Source organism: Chamaea fasciata, unplaced genomic scaffold (assembly GCF_029207755.1).
Source record: "Chamaea fasciata isolate MVZ Bird 193981 ecotype frontalis unplaced genomic scaffold, bChaFas1.0.hap1 SCAF_16, whole genome shotgun sequence".
Classification (NCBI taxonomy): Eukaryota; Metazoa; Chordata; class Aves; order Passeriformes; family Sylviidae; genus Chamaea; species Chamaea fasciata.
In genome coordinates this window covers 12,399,945-12,424,024 of record NW_027094101.1, presented here as the reverse complement: position 1 = coordinate 12,424,024, position 24,080 = coordinate 12,399,945, and the positions used below count along the sequence as shown (strand labels likewise).

General features: G+C 40.2%; 1 protein-coding gene across 24 annotated transcripts in view; it reads left to right on the top strand.

Moving 5' to 3' along the window:
* The window catches only part of RBFOX1 (RNA binding fox-1 homolog 1), a 1,151,565-nt gene that overhangs the window by 777,437 nt on the left and 350,048 nt on the right, over positions 1-24,080 (top strand). For 23 of the 24 annotated variants that reach the window (XM_066197674.1, XM_066197696.1, XM_066197682.1 and 20 more), the window contains one exon: positions 10,496-10,537. The exons of the other annotated variant lie outside the window; for it this stretch is intronic. In XM_066197674.1, the coding sequence (XP_066053771.1) occupies positions 10,496-10,537 (42 nt within the window). The remainder of the gene's footprint in view (positions 1-10,495; positions 10,538-24,080) is intronic. 24 annotated transcript variants of the gene reach the window in all.

Below are 24,080 nucleotides of genomic sequence, written 5' to 3'. Positions count from 1 at the left end.
ATTTCAAGCTTGTTATCCTGGAGGTCATTGAAAAACGTGACATTTCGTTTGCAGAATGAGCCTGGCTGGGCACGCAGGTGCGTGCACATACACAAGTTTTAATTGTTTCCCTCTCCTTTGCTATTTTTAGGACAGTAAGGCCATTGCAGTGGTCTCATTAAAAGGTGAAAGGAAGTGTTTAACTTTGTCAGCTGCACCTGATTTTTGCCAATGATTGCTCTTTTACTTAGCAGAAAAGTAAAAGATACTTTAAATGAGACTTACATGTTCAAGGTAACCTTACCACTTCTGAGTGAGAAGAATACAGTGCCCTAATGGATGCTGTTATATGACAATCTCCAAATGTCTTTCAATATTAAGTGTCAAGGTTTCTTTTAGGAAAGCTTTAGAAATTCTTGGGAGAAATGTTTCATTGCACCAAGCTGTAGCAGTGCCACTAAAAATATATTGCTAATTAAAGTTTATTGACAGTCTCTGTAATGCATTCCTGGAACAAGTCAAAGCACTGAGTAGTTATTGAATGCAGGGCACTGCATCTTCTATAGTTAGTTAAGCTGTTTAGGAGAGGAGATTAAGGTACTCTGCCCTTCCTTCCCTGTGTAGTTATTGGCTGTGGCTATTGTGCAGAATAAAACTTTCCTCTCAGGATGCCAATGCTGCAGAGTCCAAGAAACTTTGGCTTTGTCACTTAGTGGCCACTTTGTCAGTGTGGTGACAAAGCTTTTTCGCTTGGTAGCCATGGGCAAACAGGGATGTCAGATAAATACTGCCAAGGTCTGAAAGGTACATCTCCCCGGGAAGGAGCAGAATTTGGACTATTCAGAAAACAATCCCTTCAAGGTGCAGCAGGGGCATGAAGGGTTACTTCAGCTCTGTGTGTGGCTGTAATCGAGGAAGGTGTAAATCACTCCTGTGCAGTTCTCATGTGGGACAGAGTGAGGGACAGCCCTGCTCGGGTGTGCTCACACCCTGCCCTGGGGCAGCAGCGCTGGGTCCCTGGGTGTGACTGCTCACACTGCATGGCCTGTGCTGATTGATGCCTTGGAGTGGCTACCTGGAACTGAGGCTAGACAAGACTGAGAGACTAAAAGCAGATATTTATTAAAGGCCTTCAACAGATACACCCTGGGCAGCCAGAGCCTCCCAGGGGCTGCGCCCAGGATGGACAGTGCTCACGAGTTTTTCACACAATTATAAATTTGGTCCAGTTACACATCGGGGTTAATCCTCCAATTACAGCTTCAGGTAATGAAGTCATTTACCCCCCCGTTTGCTCCCCCCCGACTCACTTTTGTTTGTACTTTTGGGGGCCTGAGGCTGTGGTGCATCCTTGGATGACAGGCCCAGAGGGATTGTTTTGTTTAACCAAAATGTGAAGGCAGTCAGCTACACTTTAAATGGAGTTCAGAGCTATGCACTGATGCAGTTTAGGATTTGAAAAATACAAAACCTTAAGGCATCAGTTCTTTACTGGTTTTGCTTGTATTGCTTATTTAGGGTCATGGAATACCTTGGGTTGTAGAGGATCTTTAAAGGTCATCTAGTCCAAAATTACATCTGTGATTTCTTACTGCTGTCATGAACCTGGAAAACTCATGCCAGTTGTTACATAATGGTCCTTGGGTGTAAGCACCAGAAGCATTTGCGCTGTCTTGCCACATCTCTGGAATACTCTGAGACACAGTGAATCTATGAGCAATTTTGTAAATGCAAGGAACAGGATTTATTCTTCAGATGACTGCCAGAAGACTTTTACTCTTCTTTAAATCATAAAGTCTAAGCTACTCATTTCAGTAGAGCTCCTCTGCAATTCTGTTGCTGTAAGCAAGGGCAAACTACTGCCTCTGGGAAGTAAGATTTACAGTACAAATCAGAACCAAAACAGGATTTTTTACATGGGGTACGAGTGAGTATCAACAGCTTTCCAAAGTGATTGGTTTGTGGCTCTGAGAGCCAAACATTCTGCCTGCTTGTACAACCTACAGTTCCACTGAGGAACATTATCTGAGTTGTAAAAAACCGTGTAAAAAGCTCCTTATGGCAGGCTTGGTCCTGCAGCTCATTACATTTCTGCCTGCTCTTTCTGCTGATTCAAGCTTCTTGCACGCACAGAAATGGTCAGAGGAGCTGTGTGATGGAGAGGGGGAGAGAACCCTGATGCAGAGCCAGGTCAGGCTCGTGCTGTGAGGGTAGGAACAGCCCCAGTGCAGGGGGACAGATAGGATTTACCCTCTGGGGATAATTGGTTAAAAACCAAAGAAAACACACTCCTGATTTTGGATGTATTTACTGAGCATCGCACACAGGGTGTGAAGTTCTCTCTCTAAACTTCACAAAAGCGTAATTCCTACACGTCTTTGCTGTGCTTTAGGGAGAGAATCTCACCTGCAGAGTCCAAAATTTGATAAATTAGTGCAGCAAAGGCAGCCTCTGCTTCTCTCAAAAGATTCATGGCAAAAAAAAAAAAAAAAAAACAAAACAAAAAACCAAACCCTGGTAAGTGTGGCAAAGGGCTCAATGCTTGTGTTTTGATTTGTGTGTGCAAGCGGGGGGCCTAGCACTGCGTTTCCAGTGCAAAACAGAAAGGTATCTAAAGGTCATTAATGCCTTAAACTACCCTTATTCTCCTACTGCAAATGTATGTGGATACTAATAAGCAACTTTCATCTTGCATTCACATCCTTGAAATTCTCTCCCAAGAGCTAAAGATGAGCAGCATGTATGTGTTTCATAAGTAATGAAGTTATCCACCACAACGTCAAGTTTTAGGTAGAGTGATAGATGAGAAGAGAGTGTCATTTTAATGCACTTCATGGTCTTCACCTCTTTTTTGCATTCAAATTTTACTGACAAGAATATGTATATAAAGTACATGTCTGTGTCTATAAAGAAACAAAACCCAAGCAACAACAAAACAAAGGAAAAAAATCAATAGCTTGATTAACCAACTAAATTACACTATCAGAGGATGCTATTAATTATCTATTGGTTTAAAAACAATCCTAGAATATAAGTAGTTGTTAATATTAAACATTCTAAGGATTTCCCTTTTTTATCTGCAGATGAATAAAATAAGTTCGGCAGATCAATTTGCTGATGATTGATCTATGAGGTTATTATTGCAGAATGACCATTTAATCTGCTTTGGATCACATCATATAAAATATAAGCTATTTTGCATATATGAATGCACCCATACACACACACACACCCCCTTTCACTTTATGACACTGCAGATTAATGTTTTAATTGGAAAAAGAGCAGCTCTGAGAAGGGGACAAATGAAAGTCTGGCTATCTGTCAGTTCATTGGCTTCTTGCTGAGCTGGCAATATCTGGTTTCTCAGACCAGCTCCTTCTGTAATGACCTCTCCAGCCAATAATGTGGATCTGCCAGATAAAAGCTGTGTTTTGGGTTTTTTGTAATTTGTCAAGCATCAGTGACTAAAAGAACTTGACTTTTTTTTTTTTTTTTTTTTTATCAGCACACAAGCACAGCAAGTAGGCTTGCAGATGTTTGCTGATAGCACACAGGCCATGTCTGCGGGAGCAATTTGTAACATAACTGGCTTTGGTAATTGTCTGGAAATCCATGCCTGTCTCCTGTGATATCCTCATTGTCAGGCTGCTGTTCTCTGCTCGGCCTTGAAGGGTCTTTCTGAGCTGTTACCTGCACCTGGAATGACTGCCACCTTAACTGGCTAGTAGTAATTTTCTAGAAAAGTTTTATTTAAAGTGGAGTTTTTACTTGAGCCCTTTCTTAATTTTACCGTGCATTCTTGGCCTACAGTTTTTAGCTGTCATCTCTGTCCATGATCTTTACTTCAGAAAACCTATTATGCAGCACATCAGATTTATTGCCTTGTTTGGGTAATAAAGACCCTCAGAATTCGGCAGTACCTGATACTCAGATATTAATTAGTATCTCCAATTTCTTCATTATATATTTATGTTAGTTTCAGAGTTTATCACTTAATTGATATTCATACCATTATCTGCAAGTTTGTTTTTTTTTTTTCTCTGCATAGAGCCTTTAAGGAAAGAAACTTAAAACCCTTTCCCCCAAAGGTGCAAGATTTTACAAGAGTAAATTATTGTAATAATGGTTTGCTTATGAAACAAGAATTGTTTTGCTGCAGTGAGTAGGGTAATACCTGTAATATGCCAGGCTTGGTTTGGGCCTCTGTAAGATAATTTAATTCTACACTGCTTTAATTCTATGCAGACTTTGATTCTATGCTGCTTGCTGCTTTAACATCACAGTATTTTTAATTATGTTTTTCATAGTGTCCATTTATTCTTTCTAGTGCATTGCCTTTGCCTTCAGACTATTATGTATAATATTTTCAGTGCTGTGCAGGGAAATTAAATGCACCTTGGCCAGTCCTTTATGTATAAAAGGAGTTTATATTTGAATACTCATCATAGATCAAGTTTCTCATGGGATCGCTCCATGCAGAGCGTACATCCAGAATTTCATCTTGAGGCATTCCCACACAAGTATTTCTCTGGAATGGTACTTGTAGAAGATATTTTCTTCGAGACCTAAATTTTCCTAATTCCTTATAAAGTCCTGTGTGAGGTGGTTTCCAGAGCCTTCGCGTCCAAGGGTTGGTCACCTACAGAGTGTGGATCCAAATTAACCCCAGCACTGTCCTGGTCTGCACCATACTTTTCACAAGGTCGTGGCAGATACCCACAGCTCCCGAAATGTGTTTGGGAAACAGGGAACTCACTGTGCCACAGGGTATGAGCGTGGGGAAAGCTGCAGTGCTGGCTGCTGTTCTGCCATCCTGCAGGGATTTTACTCACAGGGATGTTGGAAATGGAAGAAGTTCCAGGCTATGCTGCAGGACCTCAAGTTTCCTTCAATTCTCTCAGGGAGCCAGAGGCAAATTTGGTCACATATCTGTCTCTGAGATCTGCAGCATGCTTTGGGCATACAACTAAGGCAGTTAAAAAAACAAATCAAAGATTAAAGGAAAAGAAAAACAAACAAACAAACAACCCAAACCTCCAGTTTTAGGTAGTCATGCTGGTTCAAGCAATATAGAAAGTCTTGATGAAGAAACATCTTATCTTGCAGCTAAGAAAAGGTGAAAATTGAACTTTAAGGCTTCTCGGTTGGTTAAAGGAGCCATTTTGCAAAAGGAAATAATTGCCCATGGACTGGTTTAATGTAAAAACCTTTAGAAGTGTTTCTCTTTTATTTTTGGAGATTTTCTACTTTTCCTTATCTCAATAAAATGATCCTGTTTGGAATATGTTGCTAATTTGAGGGCAAAAAGAAAAGGAGAGCGAGAAAAGCCTATAAAACTATAGATTATTTTTTATGGATGATGAGATGGTCCCCATTTGCATTTACAGCTTTACAAGGATTGTAGCACTAGGCTCTTTTTCTTTTTTTGATGGAAATGCTTAATCTGAGCTCAATGGGCCATAATAATTGCCCGTTTCTTCCAGTAGAAATAAACCAACTTGTATGTGACACTTGAAACCTTAACTCTGCTTAGTATTACCCACGGAATTGGAGACAGTTCTTCACCCAAATATATTTATGACAGCAGCACCAGTCGATATACAATACCCAGCCAAGGGCGTTGGAGAATAAATCAGTCCTTCCAGCCCCTGCTGGAGCACAATAACTGATGGTGGTAATAAAACCTCAGGAAATTAAAATTCTGTGCATGCAAACACACATACCTAGCCAAGAGAAATCCGAAGCTCTCTGTTCTGGAAAGAATTTGCATATGCATAGACATATGCATTCTGTACCCCTTTGTGTTAGAAACACAATGGAACACACAGTCTGGAGGCTGTCAGCACGCTGTCACCTCCTTAGACTGTCCTCAACATCTGGGGGCTTTCAGGAGACATGTCCATAAAAATTTAAGCATCTTGTAGTGGAAAAGGAGCAGCCCAGTTACTCCTTGAGGAAGATTTACTGATGTTATGTTTGAAAGTTTCTGGATGTTGCTGTAAGTGACTACCAAAGGCTCTGAAATCCCCATTTCCAGTTCATTTCATCCTGTATGTTTATGCAGTTACTGGTATTTTTAATGAGTCCTCTGTGTTTGAGCACCTTGGGCTCTACTTTGTGCCATTGTGAGCTCTTGGGATGGATGTTGTTTCTTCACTTGTGTTTTGGGGTTTCACATGTAGTACTGAGAGGCAGTTTTAGATTAATACACAATATTATTTATACATTTATGTACAAGCCCACACTCTTTCCACATATTAAATAACTTGGAGGATTATTTCTGCTGAATTCTGTGGGGCAATGAGATAATGAACACTAATAAGTAATAAAAAGATGCAGGGAAGTGACTGTTTCCAAATGAAATACAGCAGTGTGTGGTGCACGTCCTTGTGTAGCACAGCCTTTCTGTGCAATGTGGCAAGGAGAAAACCCAAGCATTTAATTTTTGACAGAAGACTTTTCCAGTCAGATGAGTGTCTAATGAGAGAAAGCACTGACAGATGGATTTTGCAGATAGTATGAAATCGTATGGACTGTCTCAAAGTGTCTGGTGAAACACAACTGCTGTAACTGTGAGATCGTAATCCGTGTTGATTTCAGCTGTTTAATCCGTGTAAGAATGAGGGGAAAGAGAATTTCTCAGATGATGAGCAGTCACCAGTCGGCAGGTGGGTTCTGGTAAAGGCACTAAGCAGAGTCACAGTGCCTTTCTCACCTGGCTCTGAAGCTCCACAGTTTGTGTGTGGGTACTGACTGTAATAGTAAAAACAGGCTTCTTGTTGAAATTCTATTAATCATATTTGCTCGGTCCTTTTTGAGGTGTTAAAATAAAGGCAGCAATATCAGGGGAGCTTTCATTTACCACGGGCTTAGTTATGGTAAAGTATCTAGATGATAAAAGACATTAGATGTTCACCTATTATTTTTCAGCCGCTGGGACTGTGCTCAATTACAAATAACCTCAATCCTGTAAACATTTTGAATTTGAAAATTTAGACCAATACTTGGGAATGTTGTACTGCAACAGAAACGTTCTTTTACATTTAAGCAGACATTTTCTGTAAATAACCTTATTACCCTCCTATTGTTCTCCTTTCCCAACCACCTAAGCCTTTTCTTTAAAATGACACTTTTAAACAAACACCCTTCACAGTGGACTGTTGATGCTCCTGAACACCTGCAGTAATGCTGCTGCTCTCTCAATCCGCCCATTCATGCGGAGATGGGTCCCATTTTCTGTTTGGTTTCCAGTTTCCTCAGAGCCAAGGCTTGTTTGTCCGTATGAAGATGGATAACTGATAAATATATTTAACAGATACTCGGTCTCCCACCTGTTACTGTTGCTTAAAGAAAACAACATAGACTTCCCCATTCTAGCCCTGAACTCACCGAGGAAAGACGCCAGCAGGTTGCACAGTGTTTCCAAAGGGTTTTTTTGGTTTAAAAAGATGGAGCCTGACAGCACAAGTTGTCTTCTAAGACTGCTGTCCTATAAAGAAGCCTGTAGTTCTTTCAAAATTTTTCCTTGATAAAATCCTTTAAAGGGAAACGAATCTTCTAGGCATTCTTCCACTAAACTCATAGTATGTGAGAGCCTGATACAATGGCACTCAACATACTGACCGGTCTTAAACTAAAATAAGTAAATAGTTAATTGCAAATGATTCAATCCAGAGCCATAACAAAGCAAATTTAGGATTGAGAAGCAACATACTTAAAATTGCAGGATGTGCACAAGGTTTGCTTCTAGGCTCTCTTGTTCATTAATTAAATATGTTATGGCTTTCAGTTTTTCTCATTTATCTGTGCAGGTTTACATATTGTAAATGCATTATTTATGTTTTCCCTTAAGTGCTCAGTACTGCCAGGATGTTTCTCTTAAACTGGCACAGATAGCAAAAAAGACAAAATGAGAGAGCAAATTTGGCACTGGTGAAATGCTCAGAGAGCTGCTCATGTTCAAATGAGCCTTTCCCAGATGTGTTTTAATAAACTTGAACTGACAAATAGAGGGCCAGACAGGCAGATTGCATCCATGTTTAAACTATGAATTGTTTGGGTTTTTTTTCATGAAGATAAGTTTGGTTTTTTTTTTTTTTTTTTTTTTTTTTTTTTTTTTTTTTTTTTTTTTTTTCTTTTAATCTCATCCTAATAATACCTTATCACTAAGCCTTGCTGCTTTTTTTCTGGAAAGCTCCTAGGATGAAGGATGATGAGGGAGCTGTCTAGGGGGATGTTCACTCTGAGGAAAGCAAGCTCTGAAATGGATTTTGTTGTTGTAGCTAAAACGTAATTTGGAATCAACCATTCGCTGAACTTTGAACCAAGGGAATTGCCACCATTGGTGTGTCCTGCACGCTGCCCCTGTTGTTTTTTTTTTTCCCTTTGAGAGTAAACTGAGTGTCATGCCAGTGGTTGAATTAAAAAATAATTTAAAATAGTGCTCTAATATTCATGTGAAAGCTTTTTTAAAGTAAACTGATGGTTTTCTTCTGTTGGTTGTGCTGCCAGATAGGGAGAAGCAGTTGGATGTTAAGATGTCATCTTCTTATTCACTTACTCTCTGCCTCTCTATTGTATTCTCCCACTGTTCATAAACACTTCTTTCCCATCTTAAATACAGTTTTTCTGGTATCTGAGATGTTAGGTATTTTGTGTTTCAAATTACAGTAGCAAATAGCTACTCACTAAAACACACAATTAACCATCTGCTTAAATGGTCAACAACCACAACCCTTGCTCCACTCTACAAGTATTTGATATACTTTTTTCTTTTTATCTTAGAAATTTCACCTTTTTTGCATTCCAAACCTCCCCCCTCCATCCCACCACCAGAGGTTAAAATCTCTAACACAGAAAACCTAAACATTAAAAAAAGACCCTGAACAAAACAACCCAAACTCACTTCCAGCTTTGACTCCATGATCACTGTAGGTCCCTTCCCACCGAAATATGCCCTTCTATTTATTTTTAAACAAGGTGAAGAGGTTCATGTGGAATTCAGATCTGAAATTAACTCTTGAGACTTATGCAAGCACACTCACAGTGCAGACTAATATAACCTTAAAGTGACTCATAAATGGTGTCAAGTCATGAACTTTGGAAAGTGGGATCGTTAGTCTGCAAGTGACAGTCACTTCTGCTGTACTTCATTTGACTCATTAGGGGAATTGTAATTGGACCGATGCTGAATTCCTTTACTTTTTATTCCCTGCTAGGAACTTCAAAGTGCATTTGTTTCTATTAGGTTTGTAACACGGAGTCACTGTATTTACAACAGGGACTCTGTTGCAAAACTTCTGCTGTACAAGCAGAAGATTAAGCCTGTAATGTACTTTTTAGGACTCCTTCTGTGATGAAAACCAGGCACTTTTATTTTGCTTGTAGTAAACTAACTTTGACTGAGATGTTGCCGTTCTCATTATCACTACAGAGTAAAAATATCTTATACAAAGGGATACTGGTTGGTGTTTTAACTGTTTCGAAGCACAAAGTAGTGATGAGTGTGCTCCAAACCTCTGAAGATATCCTCAGAAACATTGCATCTGATTTCATGTGTTATGGATTGTTTGCCATCTACACTAATGACACAACTGACAGTGATGACACTTTCAAGGCTAATTACGCTCCCTAATGATTCTAAAATTATTAAAAAAACCCAACCAAACAAACAAAACAAAAAACCCCAACCAGACACAAAACGCCTCCCTCCACATGGGCAGATGAACACCCCAGTGCCTTCCTGAGCAAAGCTTTGAAAGTTGGGTTCCAGAGGCATGGCTGGGATAGACACCAGGGAGCTGGAGAGCAGGCTGGGAACTGGAAAGGAGGCTTGGAATTGGGTGTTTCAGGGATGTTGTCATTCCCAGAGTTCTTCTGGGATGTCCCAAGTTGTGCTGCCACTGCCTCGAGTGTGCTGTCACAGGGAGTGAGGTCCCACACTCTGAACAGTGTTTCTTGTAAATCTGGCAGAGCACTAACTGCAGTATGGAAAAAAAAAAAAAAAGATGTGGAATCAAATAATCTTCAGAGTGACTTTTACACGAGATTAGAATGGGATGTTTTCATAGAAAAATGTTTTATCACTGATTTGAAGCTTCTGTATCTTTATTCCTGAGCTGTGCTGTGGATATATCACAGTATTGAAGGAGTAGGATATTCACAAATACAACAGGCTTGTGATAGAACACAAAAGGAGGAAAGCTTCTTCCTGAACTGGGCTGCCAATGAGGTGTTTAAAATCTAAACAAGATTCTTTTCTACTTCAGTTTTGTTGTGGGTTCTGGTGTTAATTTCTTTTTGACCTTTGTAAATTGAAAATATAAGTGGATTAAAATAAAATTTTGCAGTATTTTTTTTGTGTGTGTGGTTGCACAGGACAATATTGTGTTTAGATAAATGGCTGAATTTCCAGTATTGATATGTGTAAGGTAGGTAGATTTGGCAGCTTTTTTGTGGCAAGAATGTTATGCTTTCAAAGTTATTTTGGCTTTTTTTTTCTTTTTTCCCCTTGTAGGGTTCAAAACAACAGATGAGTTGTGAAAGAGAACAGCTAAGGGTAAGTGCAGTGCTATGCAAAATGTTCTGTTTCTTTAAAACATAAGCAGAATCTTAGTCTGTGCTATTGACAGATGGATTACTTAATTTAAGAGGAACATATTTAGGTCATTTGTTGTTTGTTGGTAAATATTGTACAATTTTCAGTATAAAGGACCTAGATAAATCCAAGTTGATTTTTTTTCCTGTAATGTGGTGAGATTAGGCAGTAAATGCCTCCTCATGGGACCCCTGACACTCAGTGAGCTCCTCGCTGCCCCACATGCAGCTTCAGCAGTGCCAGAGGTCCCTGTGCTCCCCTGCCTTGCTCCACCCTGAGGTTGTTTCCAACAAGAAGCTTTTCCCCTGTGGGTTTTTATACTCCGTGTACTTTCAGGGAGGAATCATTGGCAGGGCTATGAGAGCTGGTTATTTTAGGGTGTCTGTTGGTTGTGTGCAATCTCTAAGGAGACATGGAGCTCCTGAACCCAGGCTGCTGACCTCTCATTTTCCTTTTTTCCTGTGTTAGTGACCATGTTAAACAGCTTTTAGTCTCTGCTTCCTTTAGATGCTTTAGATCCCTGAAGATGCTTTTCCATTGCAATATTTCTTGACTGATTCTAGTATTTGTTTGGGAAGGTAGAAAAACTTTTGTTAACTAGAAGAAGAAAAAAACAAAACCACAAAAAACCCAACCCACCAAAATCTTTTTGGTCATCTGAGTGTTGATTAATAGACCTACATTTATTGATAGCACATGATGAGTATTTGCTTGAAATCTCACACGCAAGTAGAGGGGGAAAGGTAGGACTGAAGGAAGGGTAAGTTTCCATACAAACAGAAATATTGTTGGAAATAGAAAAAGCAGCTTTCTGTTTGTTTGTTTGCTGTTTACTAAGCACCAGCAGTGCCTGCATGACTTTCAAGTGTAAAGAATATACTTGTCTTAAAGTACATTCTGCAGTGTTCTTGTCCATCCAGCCATCCTTTAGATTTACTCCATCAACATATCTAGATGCTTCAGCAGGTCCTCACCACACTTCTAATGGGATTTTTGGTAAACAACTTATGCAAGAACAATGCATCACATATTGTCCTCAATTCTTTTCTTGCTGACATGTGACTGCATTGCATTGTGCTGGAGCTGGAGTGACAAAGCTTTGCTTTATCAGTTGTCATGTCTCAACAGAGCAGCTGTCAAAGCTAAAATATTGCAAGAGTACCTGAAGGACAAGCTTTTCAAGAGGTAGCAGTGCCTTGAGAACAAAGAAAGTTTTCATTTCTTTTTATTTCTTTTATTTTTTCCCTTGAATGAAGGAAAACATTGTTTTTAAATGTAATGTGAGGAGGCCACCAGCTCTTTCTTCAAATAAATCTGTGTGCTTTTTCAAAGCAGGGGATAAGATGTGGTGCAGTGAAGCTTTCATGTCACTTTATGTTCCAGTATTACACATTTATGTCTAACAATGAGCTCAGTGCTTAGGATGCCTCTGTGCCACAGCAAACTGTGACACCTAAAGACAAAACCATGTCTGCAACCTGCTAAACTTAGGTACATCTTCTTCCACAACTCCTGTGATGTTCCTGTTACACTAAACACAGTTTCTGGTGTCAGTTCTGCTCCTGTCCCAGAGATCCCCTGTGGCTTTCCCAGCTTATCTGCCGTGACAAAAGGTCACACTGATATTTAAATGTACTGTGTGGTCGTGTTGCACTTTGGACACTCTGAGGGTGTCACTTGACCATGTTGCCACCTTTAGGTTGGCTCCCTAACTGAGCAGTGCTGTTAACGAGACGTTTCATTGGCTGAATCAGATTTTTCAGGCCTGATTTTGTGTTTTCCTTTGGGATTTGTGACCTGCCATGAGTACTTGGATGTGAGGCAGTCTCTTCATGAAAATGCTCCTTCATCCCAGCTGAAAGAATTAAAATGGAATGAGGAAACAGGATTAAAACAACAAAATGCCACCACTGTGTTGTTTGTTAAACCAAGCAAGCCAGGTTATTGCTAGATCATCTAATACAATTAAAAAAGATATAATATCTCCCACTTCCTTGCTAAGTCTAAGATGAAAATGTCTGCCTCTCTCCTTTTTTTATTCCCTAGTAATTCCTTAGTTTAAGAGTCATAAAAAAAGTTTCAAAAGAAAGGCTTGCTAGAACATAATAGCGTGAACAAATAATAAGTCATTGTGTGTCTATAGAAAGAAATATCCAAGTCTGACTAAAATCATTTCTTCAGACATTTCTCACCTCTTATCTGTTTCACTGCCTTGTAAATTCTAAATGCAAAGCAGCGTGTCACTGTTCTGGAATAAAGCATTTAGAGTAATGAAACTCATTCATATTAGAGCCTCTGGCCATTATACATTACATTTACAATGAATAAAAATCCTAATGATTAAGGAAGCCTGTGTATTTTAACCCTTTTCTACTCAATATTTGAACTTAACAACAACCACAAATGTGTAACTGATTTGCCCTGCCAACCCGCTACAGTCCCCAGGTAAACATCAATGTCTTTACCTGAATTACTTAAATGAAAAATTATACAAAAAAAACTTATGGGAGTTTTATCTCTAGCAAGGCTGGTTTGGTTTGGTTTTTTTATTGTTCCATTTAGAATCATAACCCTACTTTGGTGAATTTCCATTTGATTTTAAAAAATAAAGCATCAATGCCATTTGTCAAGTTTTCCTTTCTCTTGGCAGAGATTTTCATTACAAGGTGCTGCCTTGAATAATAATTACTTTCATGTTTCTTGATGTCCTTTTGCTCTCTAATCTGGTGTCACTTAAATCAAGTTACCCTAAAAAACCCAGTATTTTTAAAGGCAAATTGACTTGTCAGAATTGCTCTCCCCACCTCCCTCCACACACTGTGCTCTGTCAGTATTTCCTTTAAAGAAAATAATGATGCTCTTGACTCCCCTTCATTGTGTGTTGTGTTTTTGGACCTCCTCTCTGACTCTGTCCTGCTGCCTCTTGCTGCTCACAAGTGGCTGTGTGTGGCTGGCATTCTGCTGCATTAGAAATGACCTGCAAAGACACGGAACTCACAGCTTGCTGAGAATCGTTTAAAAATGCTTTTCTGCTTTTATTTCAGTCAGAAAAAACAGACTTTGGGGCATGCGTGGTCCAGGTTATTTAAGGCTGTGAAGAAAATTGGGATATGAGCCCTAAGCAGAGATTATTTGGAGTACATAAAGCTATAAATAAGGGCAGTGACAGCTCAGAAGTCTGTCTGCTCTTCCCACTGAACCTGGGATGGTACTTTTTTATCACAGCCTGAGGACATGACTTAAATGTACGGGCTAACTTAAAGCTTGCTGAGCTTTACCCGACCTTCAGGTCATAATTGATTACTTTGCATGATTAATTCAGTATAACTGTTTGAAATGGACTCCTCTATCTGCCCTGGCGTGAGCTGTGCTACAGAAGTGAATGTTTTCGGTCCTAATGCTGCAACACCAGATGAGCTCTCCAAGGTGGGCAGAGAGCAATTTTAAACTCTACTGTTGGGAGGCTTTATAAATGTTCCTGTGAATACCAATGAGGTCTAATGGCAAATGGTGTGATTAGCTTCCTTGATCTGAAATTTCAAGTGTCCCAGTTGTTGCTCTAATTAACAGCTTCTTTCACTTCTGCTTATTATCAAGATGCATTCTATGCAGCCAGAGTTCCTGCTCTGGTCTGAAATACAGGCAGGGCAGGCTCTTACTATCATCTGGTGTTTAATATCAGCTTTTATGTTTTGATAGTGCTCTAATTTTCAAGGAGACAGAAAGAAGTTTTGCATTCAATATTCTATTTGTCTTGTCTCTTATATGGCAAATGAGATAAAGTGAAACATGCAGCAAAAAATGTATCAAACTTACCTCAGGTAGAGAGAAAACAAAAGCAAATGCATTGATGCCCAGCATAACTTTTAGGAAACTGATTCTGCAGTATTTAACTTTACTTGTGGCTTATTCAGTGCATTAATTTATCAGGTTTGTAATGTGCTTAGCTGTATTGATGAGGGCTCTTGGAAACTTTTTTAAAGAAACTTTTTGGAGCTCATTGTTTTGGCATTAGCTTTCTCCAGTGATTAAGAATAATCCATTGCCATTTTTGTGCCCAGAGTTCCTCTGATGCACTGGGGAGTTGTCTTATGATTCAGTGACAGACACTCATTTTTTAATTGGCTTGAGCTGAGCAAAAACAAACAAATAACTGGAGAGAAGAAGAGTATCGGAGTGGAAGTGGTTTGTTAAATAGACATTATTCCTGAGGGTTTTCTCAAATTACACAGGGTGACAGCAGGGCAGAGCAGAGCTGGTGGTTGGCCAAGTGCCTCTGCTCTCCATCCACCTCTTCCCACTCTGGACAGGAGGCAAAGAAATGGGTGTGGGCTTGTGAGTCAGTGATGTTAGCAGAGAGCAACATGTAATTCATAGCATTGCTGCAAAACAGGGCAGCTGCTTCTGGCCAGTAAGAAAAATGTCACTTTTGGCCTTTCCTCTGAAAACCCCTTGGTCTGCATTTGTAAACAGCATGTGTGTGTTTTCCCTGGAAGAGTAATCTGCAACTATCAAGTATTATGTGTTCCTCAAAGAAAAAAGGGTTCAAAGGGGAGAGAACTACTGAAGTTGGATCAATCCAGTGCATTTACCCACTCATCCTTTCCTTAGGAATTCACATGTGCTGCATTTGATGTGCTAGACAAGTGGCTTAAAGTGATCCTGCTTTAGTTCCTCCTTTGCAGGGAGCTGTGTGTGCCATTCTCTGTGTTGGTGTAGTGTGGAGGTACAGGTAGCTGAGAGCAATAAGATGATGTATTTTTGGTTCCTGGTCTGTATTACACATTGACATGGAATGAAATTGGAGTATTATCACTCACTGTCTTACCAACTCTGTTCCTAGTGGTTCTATAAAGAGTAGTATACATGACAGCTCAGGAAAAAAAAAAAATCTTGGAAATAAGATCTAAAGAAGACTGGGGAGGAGGGGTTGTGTAGGGATGTGATTTCATTTAAATTTTAACTTTGCTTGAAATCAATGTGTGCCAAAAAAAAAAAAGGCAACTAGAAAAATGTAAATTTCAATTGCAGCCTTGCTTGGCAGTTCTGCTAAATTTTAGGAGCCTTCCCCAGAATAGTAACTCATAATGCTGGCCTCCAATTTGTTGCTTAATATTATTGCAACTAAAAACAACAGCAAAGTAATGAAAACTGTCGAGGTTCATGTTTCAAGTGCCATGGCCTCTCACCACAAGGATTCTGTTCTCTTCAGATGCTAACTGTTAATAGGGCCCTTGCATCGAGAGAATACAGTGTTTGCAGGACTTTGTTCCATAGTGGTGCCACTCACTTCAGGTTTCTTTGAATTCTTTCAGGAATAGTTAAGAGGCCTTTAGGTATTGTCCTGACTCTGCTCTTGATGGAATGCTGTTCAGAAAACTTTCCATTCCTGTCCTGCTGTTGTTTTGGCATCTCTCTCAGAGAACAGCAGGCAGAGGCTGTTCTGCTGTTCAAGCACCACTTTCCTTTGAATTCAACTTGGATTTTTGCACAGTCAAGTGTTTTCTCTGTGTGGTGCTTCATAATTGCTGGAGCTGAAGGATTACAAGGAATTTTTGGTGAAGCTGAAGCAATGTTGGCACTGAGTACCTGTCCAGTTAGGGTGACAGATTCCGTTTGGGGGTGCAGCACTTCGTATGGAACTCAGCAGCTCCTCAGTGTGTGTTTGAACTCGTATCTGTACACAGACAGCCAGAGGCAGGGAATAGTTCCCTAAGGGTAGTGAAAGTTCAGAGAGTGGTAAATTTGTGAAGGAGTAGAAGGAAATATATTTGGACAGTTTAAGGGCTGCTGAGACAGTACCCAACATAAATTCAATATCCCAGCGCTCCCTTCCTGCTGCACAAACATGAGCAGTGCCCAGTCCTGGATCCACTCTGGATTTGGGAGCAGCTTCTGCACTCAGCACAGCAACTTTTGGTTCAGACTTTCTGCAGTGACTGCACACAGCTCCTGCTGCAGAACACTCGCTGTGAGCAGGGATGCTGTCCTAGAAAAGAAGAAAGGTTTTCTTGCTTAGTTGGTGTTTGTTGAGAGGGAGCTCTTTTTTCACACAGCTTTTGTAGTTTCTCTTTGATCATCTGGAAACCAGACCTTTGAGTGCACAGCTTTAACAGTGTTTATACTATCCTGACTTATTTTTTCAACCTCTGCTGTTGCTGAGGCAATTTGTCTAGCAAAGATCATGGTCTCTTTAGTGTCACACCTAATTCAAGCAGGAAACATTATCTAGTTTACAGTGCAGTTTGGAGGGTTTGTGATTTTAGGGTTTTTTGTTTGGTTGGTTGTTTTTTTGTGTGTGTTTTGGGTTTGGGGTTCTTTGTTTTGGTTTGGTTTGGTTTTGGTTTTTTTGCTTGGTTGATTTGGATTTTTTGCAAGTTTTGGGTTGTGTTGTTTTGTTTTGTTTGTTTGGTTTTTTTTTCCCCTGGGTGTTTCCATGAGGCCTTTCTGGGTTGGGTGGGGGTTGTGTGGTTTTGCATGGATAGTGCTGTTGGGTGGAGCCATTTTCTTTTTCTCATAGATGACAAAAAGTGAAAACCCAGGAAAGGCTTTCCAGCTGCAGGTAGTTGGGCTGGATTTTTAACACACTCTTTGGTCCTTGTGCATGGTGGATATCTATTCTCATTCACTCATATATAAAAAACCAGGCTGAGAAACAAGATTTTTAAAGGGAACAAGAAAGGCATTGAAAATATGGTAAGAACTGGAAAAAAAAAAAAAAAAAAAAAAAAAACAAACTCAAAAAACCCACCCAAACCAATTTACATGGACAATCCAAACAATGTGCTGTTATGGGGACATATAGTCACTGAGCCACATTGACTTCTTGAATCAGTATTTTTTCCAGTAGAGAGAATGAAGGAATATTGATTTTAACATGGATATCATGTCCTTGTATTGATGTTAATGGTCTTTTTCTGTTCTGTAAAATCTTTCTAAACTTGTTTGAACTGGTGAGGTGTACTACTCTACAAAAACATTTCATTATGCTTTTTAAAGTAGCTGCCAAATTTTTTTGAAGCAACAAACTTATGAGGAAAAATAAATTTATCTGAAATCCCCCAGAAATGCATGAATCAATATTAATATGCAAATATGCAAAATATTAATATGCAAATATCTATTTGTATTATACATATATATGGAAATACAGTTAAGGATCCAGTCCTGCTGACTTGTGGTTGACATGCACATGCACCACACTGTTGGATAAAGAGTGGAATCTTGGATTAGGATAGGCCAGGATTTTAGAAGTCTGTATTTGTTCGTAGTCTCAACATCTTTAATAGTAAAACTAAGTGAACTGTAAGTGTGCTCTCTTCTATTCTGCAGCAAAATCCAAGCTTGTCCCAAAAGCAAAGTCCTTGTGTTCAACAGGAATGGCTTTCTTGGTACAGAATCCCAAAAAACTCCATGTAGTCCCCAGGAAGCAGGACAGAGAAATGACAAGAGGCTATACCAAACAATCAAACTCCATGTTTTATCAAGCTGACAGTAGTTTTGTGCCATCTTGAAGTTTTGGGCTCCAGAAGGAGCTATACCTGGTGTTGCAAGACAAGTGAAGTACAGAATTTTAAAAACACCTTTAGTCAACTAAATTTTCTTCTCTTCCCAAAGGCTTGCAGCAAAAATTTGTTTAGGAAAAAAGTGTATTATCCAGAGTTTCACACTCCCCTGTGTGGGCCTGGAGAGATGGAGGCAGGAGAAGCTCATGAAGCTGAACAAGGCCAGGGGCAAGGTCTTGCCCCTTGCCTGAGGCAACACCAATATCAGCAGGTTCTGGGGGACAAACTGTTGGAGAAATGGAAGAAATCCCCAGCTGGTATTTTCATATTCGTAGCATTGTTATCTGGAGGATCCATTTTAGCAGCCAGGAAGTGGAGAAAGGTACAAATGCTCGGCTGCTTTGTAGCATCTCTGTTGTTTCTCACCCCTGGGAGAAGCTGACCTTGTTTTGGGGATGTTTTCTCCTCCCCATCTGTGTGCTGTTGTGGATTTTGAAGCTTTGATCACCTCTGTTTTCTTTAAGGACAGTGTGGCTTAGGCAGGGAGAGGAGAGATAAAACCAAAGCGCATCAGATCACGGGCATTTTCTGTGCTCCACTAATACCAGAAATTCAAGCCCTTCATGTGAAGGTGTGGCTACAGGTGTATCCCAAGTATGTAATCAAATGCCACGTAGACTGTTATTGGTAGGTAATGGGCAAAAATACAGACGCGCTCAGTGCTCACAAGTTCCATTTCCAGCATTTCCCTTTCCTGCAGTAGTTATCTCTGCCTTTGGATTCTTAACATCTCTTGGAGTACAACACTGAAAGTAAAAAAAGTGGTGCTCATCTCAAGGTCACTTTGGTACTTGAGAGCAGCTGCCCTCCAAAGAGCACATAATGAATAGTTTTATTACCTTTTGGTTGGTTTTCCCTACATGCTGTAGAGTGCTTCATATGCTATCAGCTCATTGCTCCTTTTTTTTCTTTTCTTTTTTTTCCCCCTCTGAACTACCGCTTTCTACAACTGTTTTCATCATTGTTAAAAATCATTTATATAGCACCATAAATTACAGGCACTTTACAGGCACGGAGCAAGATACTGCCTTTGCCCCAAATACTTTATGGTTCAGATACATCCTTGATATCTGGCGGACCTTTTTTTTTTTTTTTTACTTAACACACTGCCTGGGAATTTTAAGGTAGATTGCATTAATCTCCTGGTTTATTCCCACAATTTTTCATGATCAAATGTCGGTGAGTACCTTTATGTGGTGCAGGTAACCAATCATCTGTTTGCTACTTCCCATAAAAGTATTGTAAACATTCTGCTCACTGAGAATTCCAGGCACGTACTTTTGTGCTCATACATTGGCATCTAAAACCGGTAAGCACTGGGGAAAAAACCTAAAATCCAGCCTTTTGATAATTTAACTCCCCCCTTGTTCTTTTTTTCTTGACACTCTAACTGGCATTTCCCATTTTTTGGAATGAAATATCCCAGGAATTTTCATGTGATATTGCCACAGCGTCCCCAAGGAAAAACCTGGCAGCATGTTCTTCGAAAATGTAGTTTATTTTTTTTGAGTTTTGGATCAATTATTAAGCTCCCAACTCCAGGATATCTCATACCTCATTTACACTCTTGCTTCCATTAATGCAGATATTTAAAATCTAATAGTAGTTATCCTTTAATTTAAAATTAGGACCTTTTTTTTTTTTTTTAATGTTTGCCTGGATGATAATAGTCCAAAATACAGAAAAGGTCTGTTACTGTAAATATGTACTATACTCTTTCATCTTTAAACAGAGATTAAAAAAAAAAATCTGTAAATTTAGGGGGGAAAAAGCCATAAATTCACTTCACAACGTGGTTTCTTTCAGTTATGATCATCTTGTATCCAGAGTATCTATTTTACACAGAGAAACAGTAAAATATTTCGAATATTCATCAGTGTTAAAACTATAACAAAACTTTTCTTGACTCATTTGTATCCGAATTTTGGATTTTTTTTCACGTGTTGGCATCAGAACAGAGCAATCGTGGTATGCTGGCATTGCCATGCAGTTCTTTCTGGTTTGAAAACCAGATCTAATGGCTGCAAAAAATCAGTCTCCCACATTCCATTCAATATGTTAAAATTATAATTTTGAGCCAAAATTTTGTAAAAATTTTTTTCCACTAATTTCTTTGAAAATTATCAGACACTCCAAAATAATGCTGTTAGATTTACAAAATAATGCTATTAGATTTACATTTGAATCTCAGACTTTTATAATTTTTAGAGAACTCTCTGGCTTATATGATACCAAATATATAATGATGTGAAAAATATTGGTTCTTATCTTGACAAGTCTTGAAAGGAAAAGAAAAAAATCATTTTTCAAATTGATTAATGAAAATATATTTCCATGTCTTATTCAGAATCATCCAAGCTTTATTCTGGAGGTGCTGGCAAACACTGAAGTTATTAAAAAGAGAAAGAAGTTCAGGAAGTCTGCATCTGTAATCACGCTACCATTAGTGTGCTGATACACCATAGAGGAAATTCAGTTGAAACAAAGATTTTTGATGCTATTACAGTAAATAACAAAAGCAGATTTATGTTCCTGTAGGTTTTTCTGAACTAAACCCCACCCAAGTGCTTGCCCGGTTTATTTTGCTGTGCTGCTGGCACTAAAGCGTGGTATTGATGCACTTCGGATGCATTCTATGAGCACTCAGCCTCTTCCTGCTGGAGGCAACAAGGAGTGCCTTCCTTGGCCAGGTGGAGGAAAGACTGTAAAATTCTTGGAATTGGTTTGGAATTTGGGGCACAGAAATACTCTCACAAGATGTGTCTCAGGCAAAGAGAGCTTTAGCCCATGTTTAATTCGGTGTTAGCACTCCCTGACTGCGGTGCTTGGATTTCCACAGCCACAGGAGGGTTTGATTCAGAGCAGGGAGTGAACGTGGAGACTCACTCGGTGTGCAGAGAGCATCCAAGTTCAGTGCTCAGAGAACACCAAACATCTCCTCTGAGAGGCCAGATGGGCTTTATGCAACCTGATCCTGCAGCCCAGAGTCCCCCCGCCTGTAAAGCATTGCATTCGGGAGCTGTGCTCCCGGAGAATTCGCTCCTTTGAAGTGCAGGTCAGGGGGGAAAACAAGCCCTGCTTGTTGCCCTTTGCTCTGTGTTCTTAGGAGACAGGAACTAAATACAAGCAGGGTACCCGATGCTAAATGGGCCTGGCTTGTTTGTCATATTGGCACATGAAATTTCATGTTTAAAAAAAAAAGAAAAAAAAAAATCAAAGTATCTTTTGAAATGCTTTAATATTGTTTGCTGCCAAAGCTCTGTTTGCAGGGATGCTGTGGTTTAGCAAGGTCTTGCTCAGTGAAAAGCAGTGAGTGCTGTGGTGCCTTTGATCAGCATTTTGCAGTTTCCTCTGTGAGTGGAGCCCAGCTGAGCCTGAGGTAGTCCCAGAGAAGGGATGTGGAGACTGTTACCAGCTCTGTGCTCACAGGAGCTGCTCCTGCTCCTCAGGTGTGGGCTCTTCCTGAAAACAACAGCAGCAGATGTTTGGTCTGCCCCTTGCTGATGCTCTTTTAGGCTCAGTCCAAGTGCCACCAACCTTTTGTCAGGGGAGATGCTTCAGAGCTGAGCACTAACCCTGGGCTGCATCAGAATGTTGCCATCGTGTTGCTGATTTGTCTCTGATGAAAGATGGAACAGTAAAGTGTGGAACAACCACTCCTTCTGATGCAACTGCAGAATTTCCCTCCTGAGGGGGGAAAGAAAAATTCTCAGTTTTCACACATACACCAAGTATTATCAGCTTGTACTAACAGAAGAATCTGCATTTTGGTTTGAGACAAAGGTTATGTTTCCAGAATGTCACTGTCTTCAGAACAGGATGTAATTTGTTTCGGTATTTTTTTTCAGTGTCAGTACCTGTGCATTTGCTGCTGGAAATAGTTAACTTGGCTTTGTTGCTGGGAAAGGAGTATCCAACTGATGTGAACCATGAATCCCCAAAGAAAATAGAAAGTACATAGATTCAGAGCATCTCAGAACACCAATTAAATATTTAGTGTACAGGCTGGATCCCTCATAATGGAGAGTGTCTGAGGTAAACACAACATCTCTAATGTACAATCAATGTAATAACGAAAAGGCAGCTCATTGAAGGGGAGACAGTGCAAGGAGTATTTTGATTTCAGGCTAAAGAACTGTATGAGAAGTGAATTTTTTAATTGTGAGAATGAATAGCCAGGGAATCCAGCCTCAGTTTACTGAAGGAATTTCTGGCACACTGGAAGGCAGAGGGGGAATGTGAACTCACAGGTTGGTTTGGTTATTGCCTGGTTTACTGCCCTGGTGGTGGCTGTGCAAGAGGGTCTAGAAACAGAACACTGGCATGATTTGTAATGCCTGAAACATGCAGGAAAAACCATTCTGAATCTGACCTTTTGCCACAAGCTACATACTCCCCAAAATTTTTTAAGACCAGGAAAAGAAATATTCCTCCTGAAGGCACGTTGGTTATCAAGTGCTAGCACAATCTCCTGTCCCAGAGTGTTTCTTGGAGCAGTGCTGTGGGCATTTACCTGCACAGCTACTCAACTGCAAGAACTCCTTTACAGTTGTCTTGCATTTAGCTTTCTTTCTAGAAACACCCGTTCTTCAAAATCAACCATGTCCTGTTTAAAGAGATCCTAGAAATGAGTCTTTGTACTTTGAAGCTTCCAGCGTGAGCAAGAGCAGACCATGGATAGCTGCATTCATTCCCATTCACAGATCTGTCATGCTCCAAGATGCCAGGAAGACATTCCTTCTCCCTCTTCCTGGCATGCCCTGGGTTCCCTCTCAGGGTTTGGACTGATGGACAGAGATTTCCCAGTATTTTTGAAGCGATGTCAAAACAATTTGAGGCCACTTCTGAAACTCAGAACCATTTGGCCATGCACGTGCATCCAGCACGTTGCGTGATTTAGGAATGCACTGATGCAGCCTCAATTATTGTCTCACTATTTATTTGTCTTTAATGCACAAATGTCAGGTTTCAGGAAATGTGAAGGGTTTCTGGAAAAACATAGTCTGAGACCTATTAAAGGGGAATGCTGTGGGAGTCTCATGCTAGAAGCCAAAAAAAAAGAAGAAAAAAAGGCAGTGGAGAAAATCCGCAGACATCAAGATGATGGAGAGGGTCCTACAAGTCACAAAATGAAAGGCAGGCAAAGATGCCCAAAGTGTTTTTGTGGTCTGGAAGGCAGCCAAAGAGGCATTGATTTATTAAAGAGCAGCATCACGGCTTCCTTTTCTCGATGTGATGGTGCCATTAGAGTTCCTCAAACGGGCTCTGATTTCCTTGAGAATGAGGAGTAGAAGATTCTAAAGACAGTTGTTATTTCCAGGCTGCTGCTGCTGCCACTGCCAGGCCATCACTCTGTGTACCTGACCTGGGAATTCAGCGTGTAAAGTGTGAGCTCCCTGATTGTTAAACACAGCTTCTACTCGTGCAAGGAGCACCCCAGCAGTTGTGTAGGTTTCACACTCTGCAACTGTGATGTGGTATAAAAAAACTCCCCAGCTTTAATGAGACAGCAATCCTGGGACACCAATTGTCTCAAAACTGCCCAACTCAGCTGTTTTGTTAATGGAGTTAACTCAGGGCTGTCCTTGTGCACTGTTAATATACTGGGAGTGATTAGCACCTGTGGCATCAGCTTTTTGTCTGTTTTTGTAGATATCTCAATCCTCTTATGTAACTCCTTTTCCCCATTTTCTCTCTGAATAGACAGGATTAGTTTTGTAGTTTTCCATTCCAAGCGCATGCCTTGGCCCTACAGTGCTTCCCTAAACCCTGCCCCCGTGTCTCTCGGTTTGTCACTTGTCCTGCTGGGAGGTGGGCGATGCCTCCACCAGGACACTGCTGCAGAGCCTTTCTGACCCTGGGAGCAGAACTGGAGATGCTGGCCAGCCTAACTGGTGCTTCTGGTGCTGTTCCTGGGATTTCAGGTGGCAGAGGAGCAG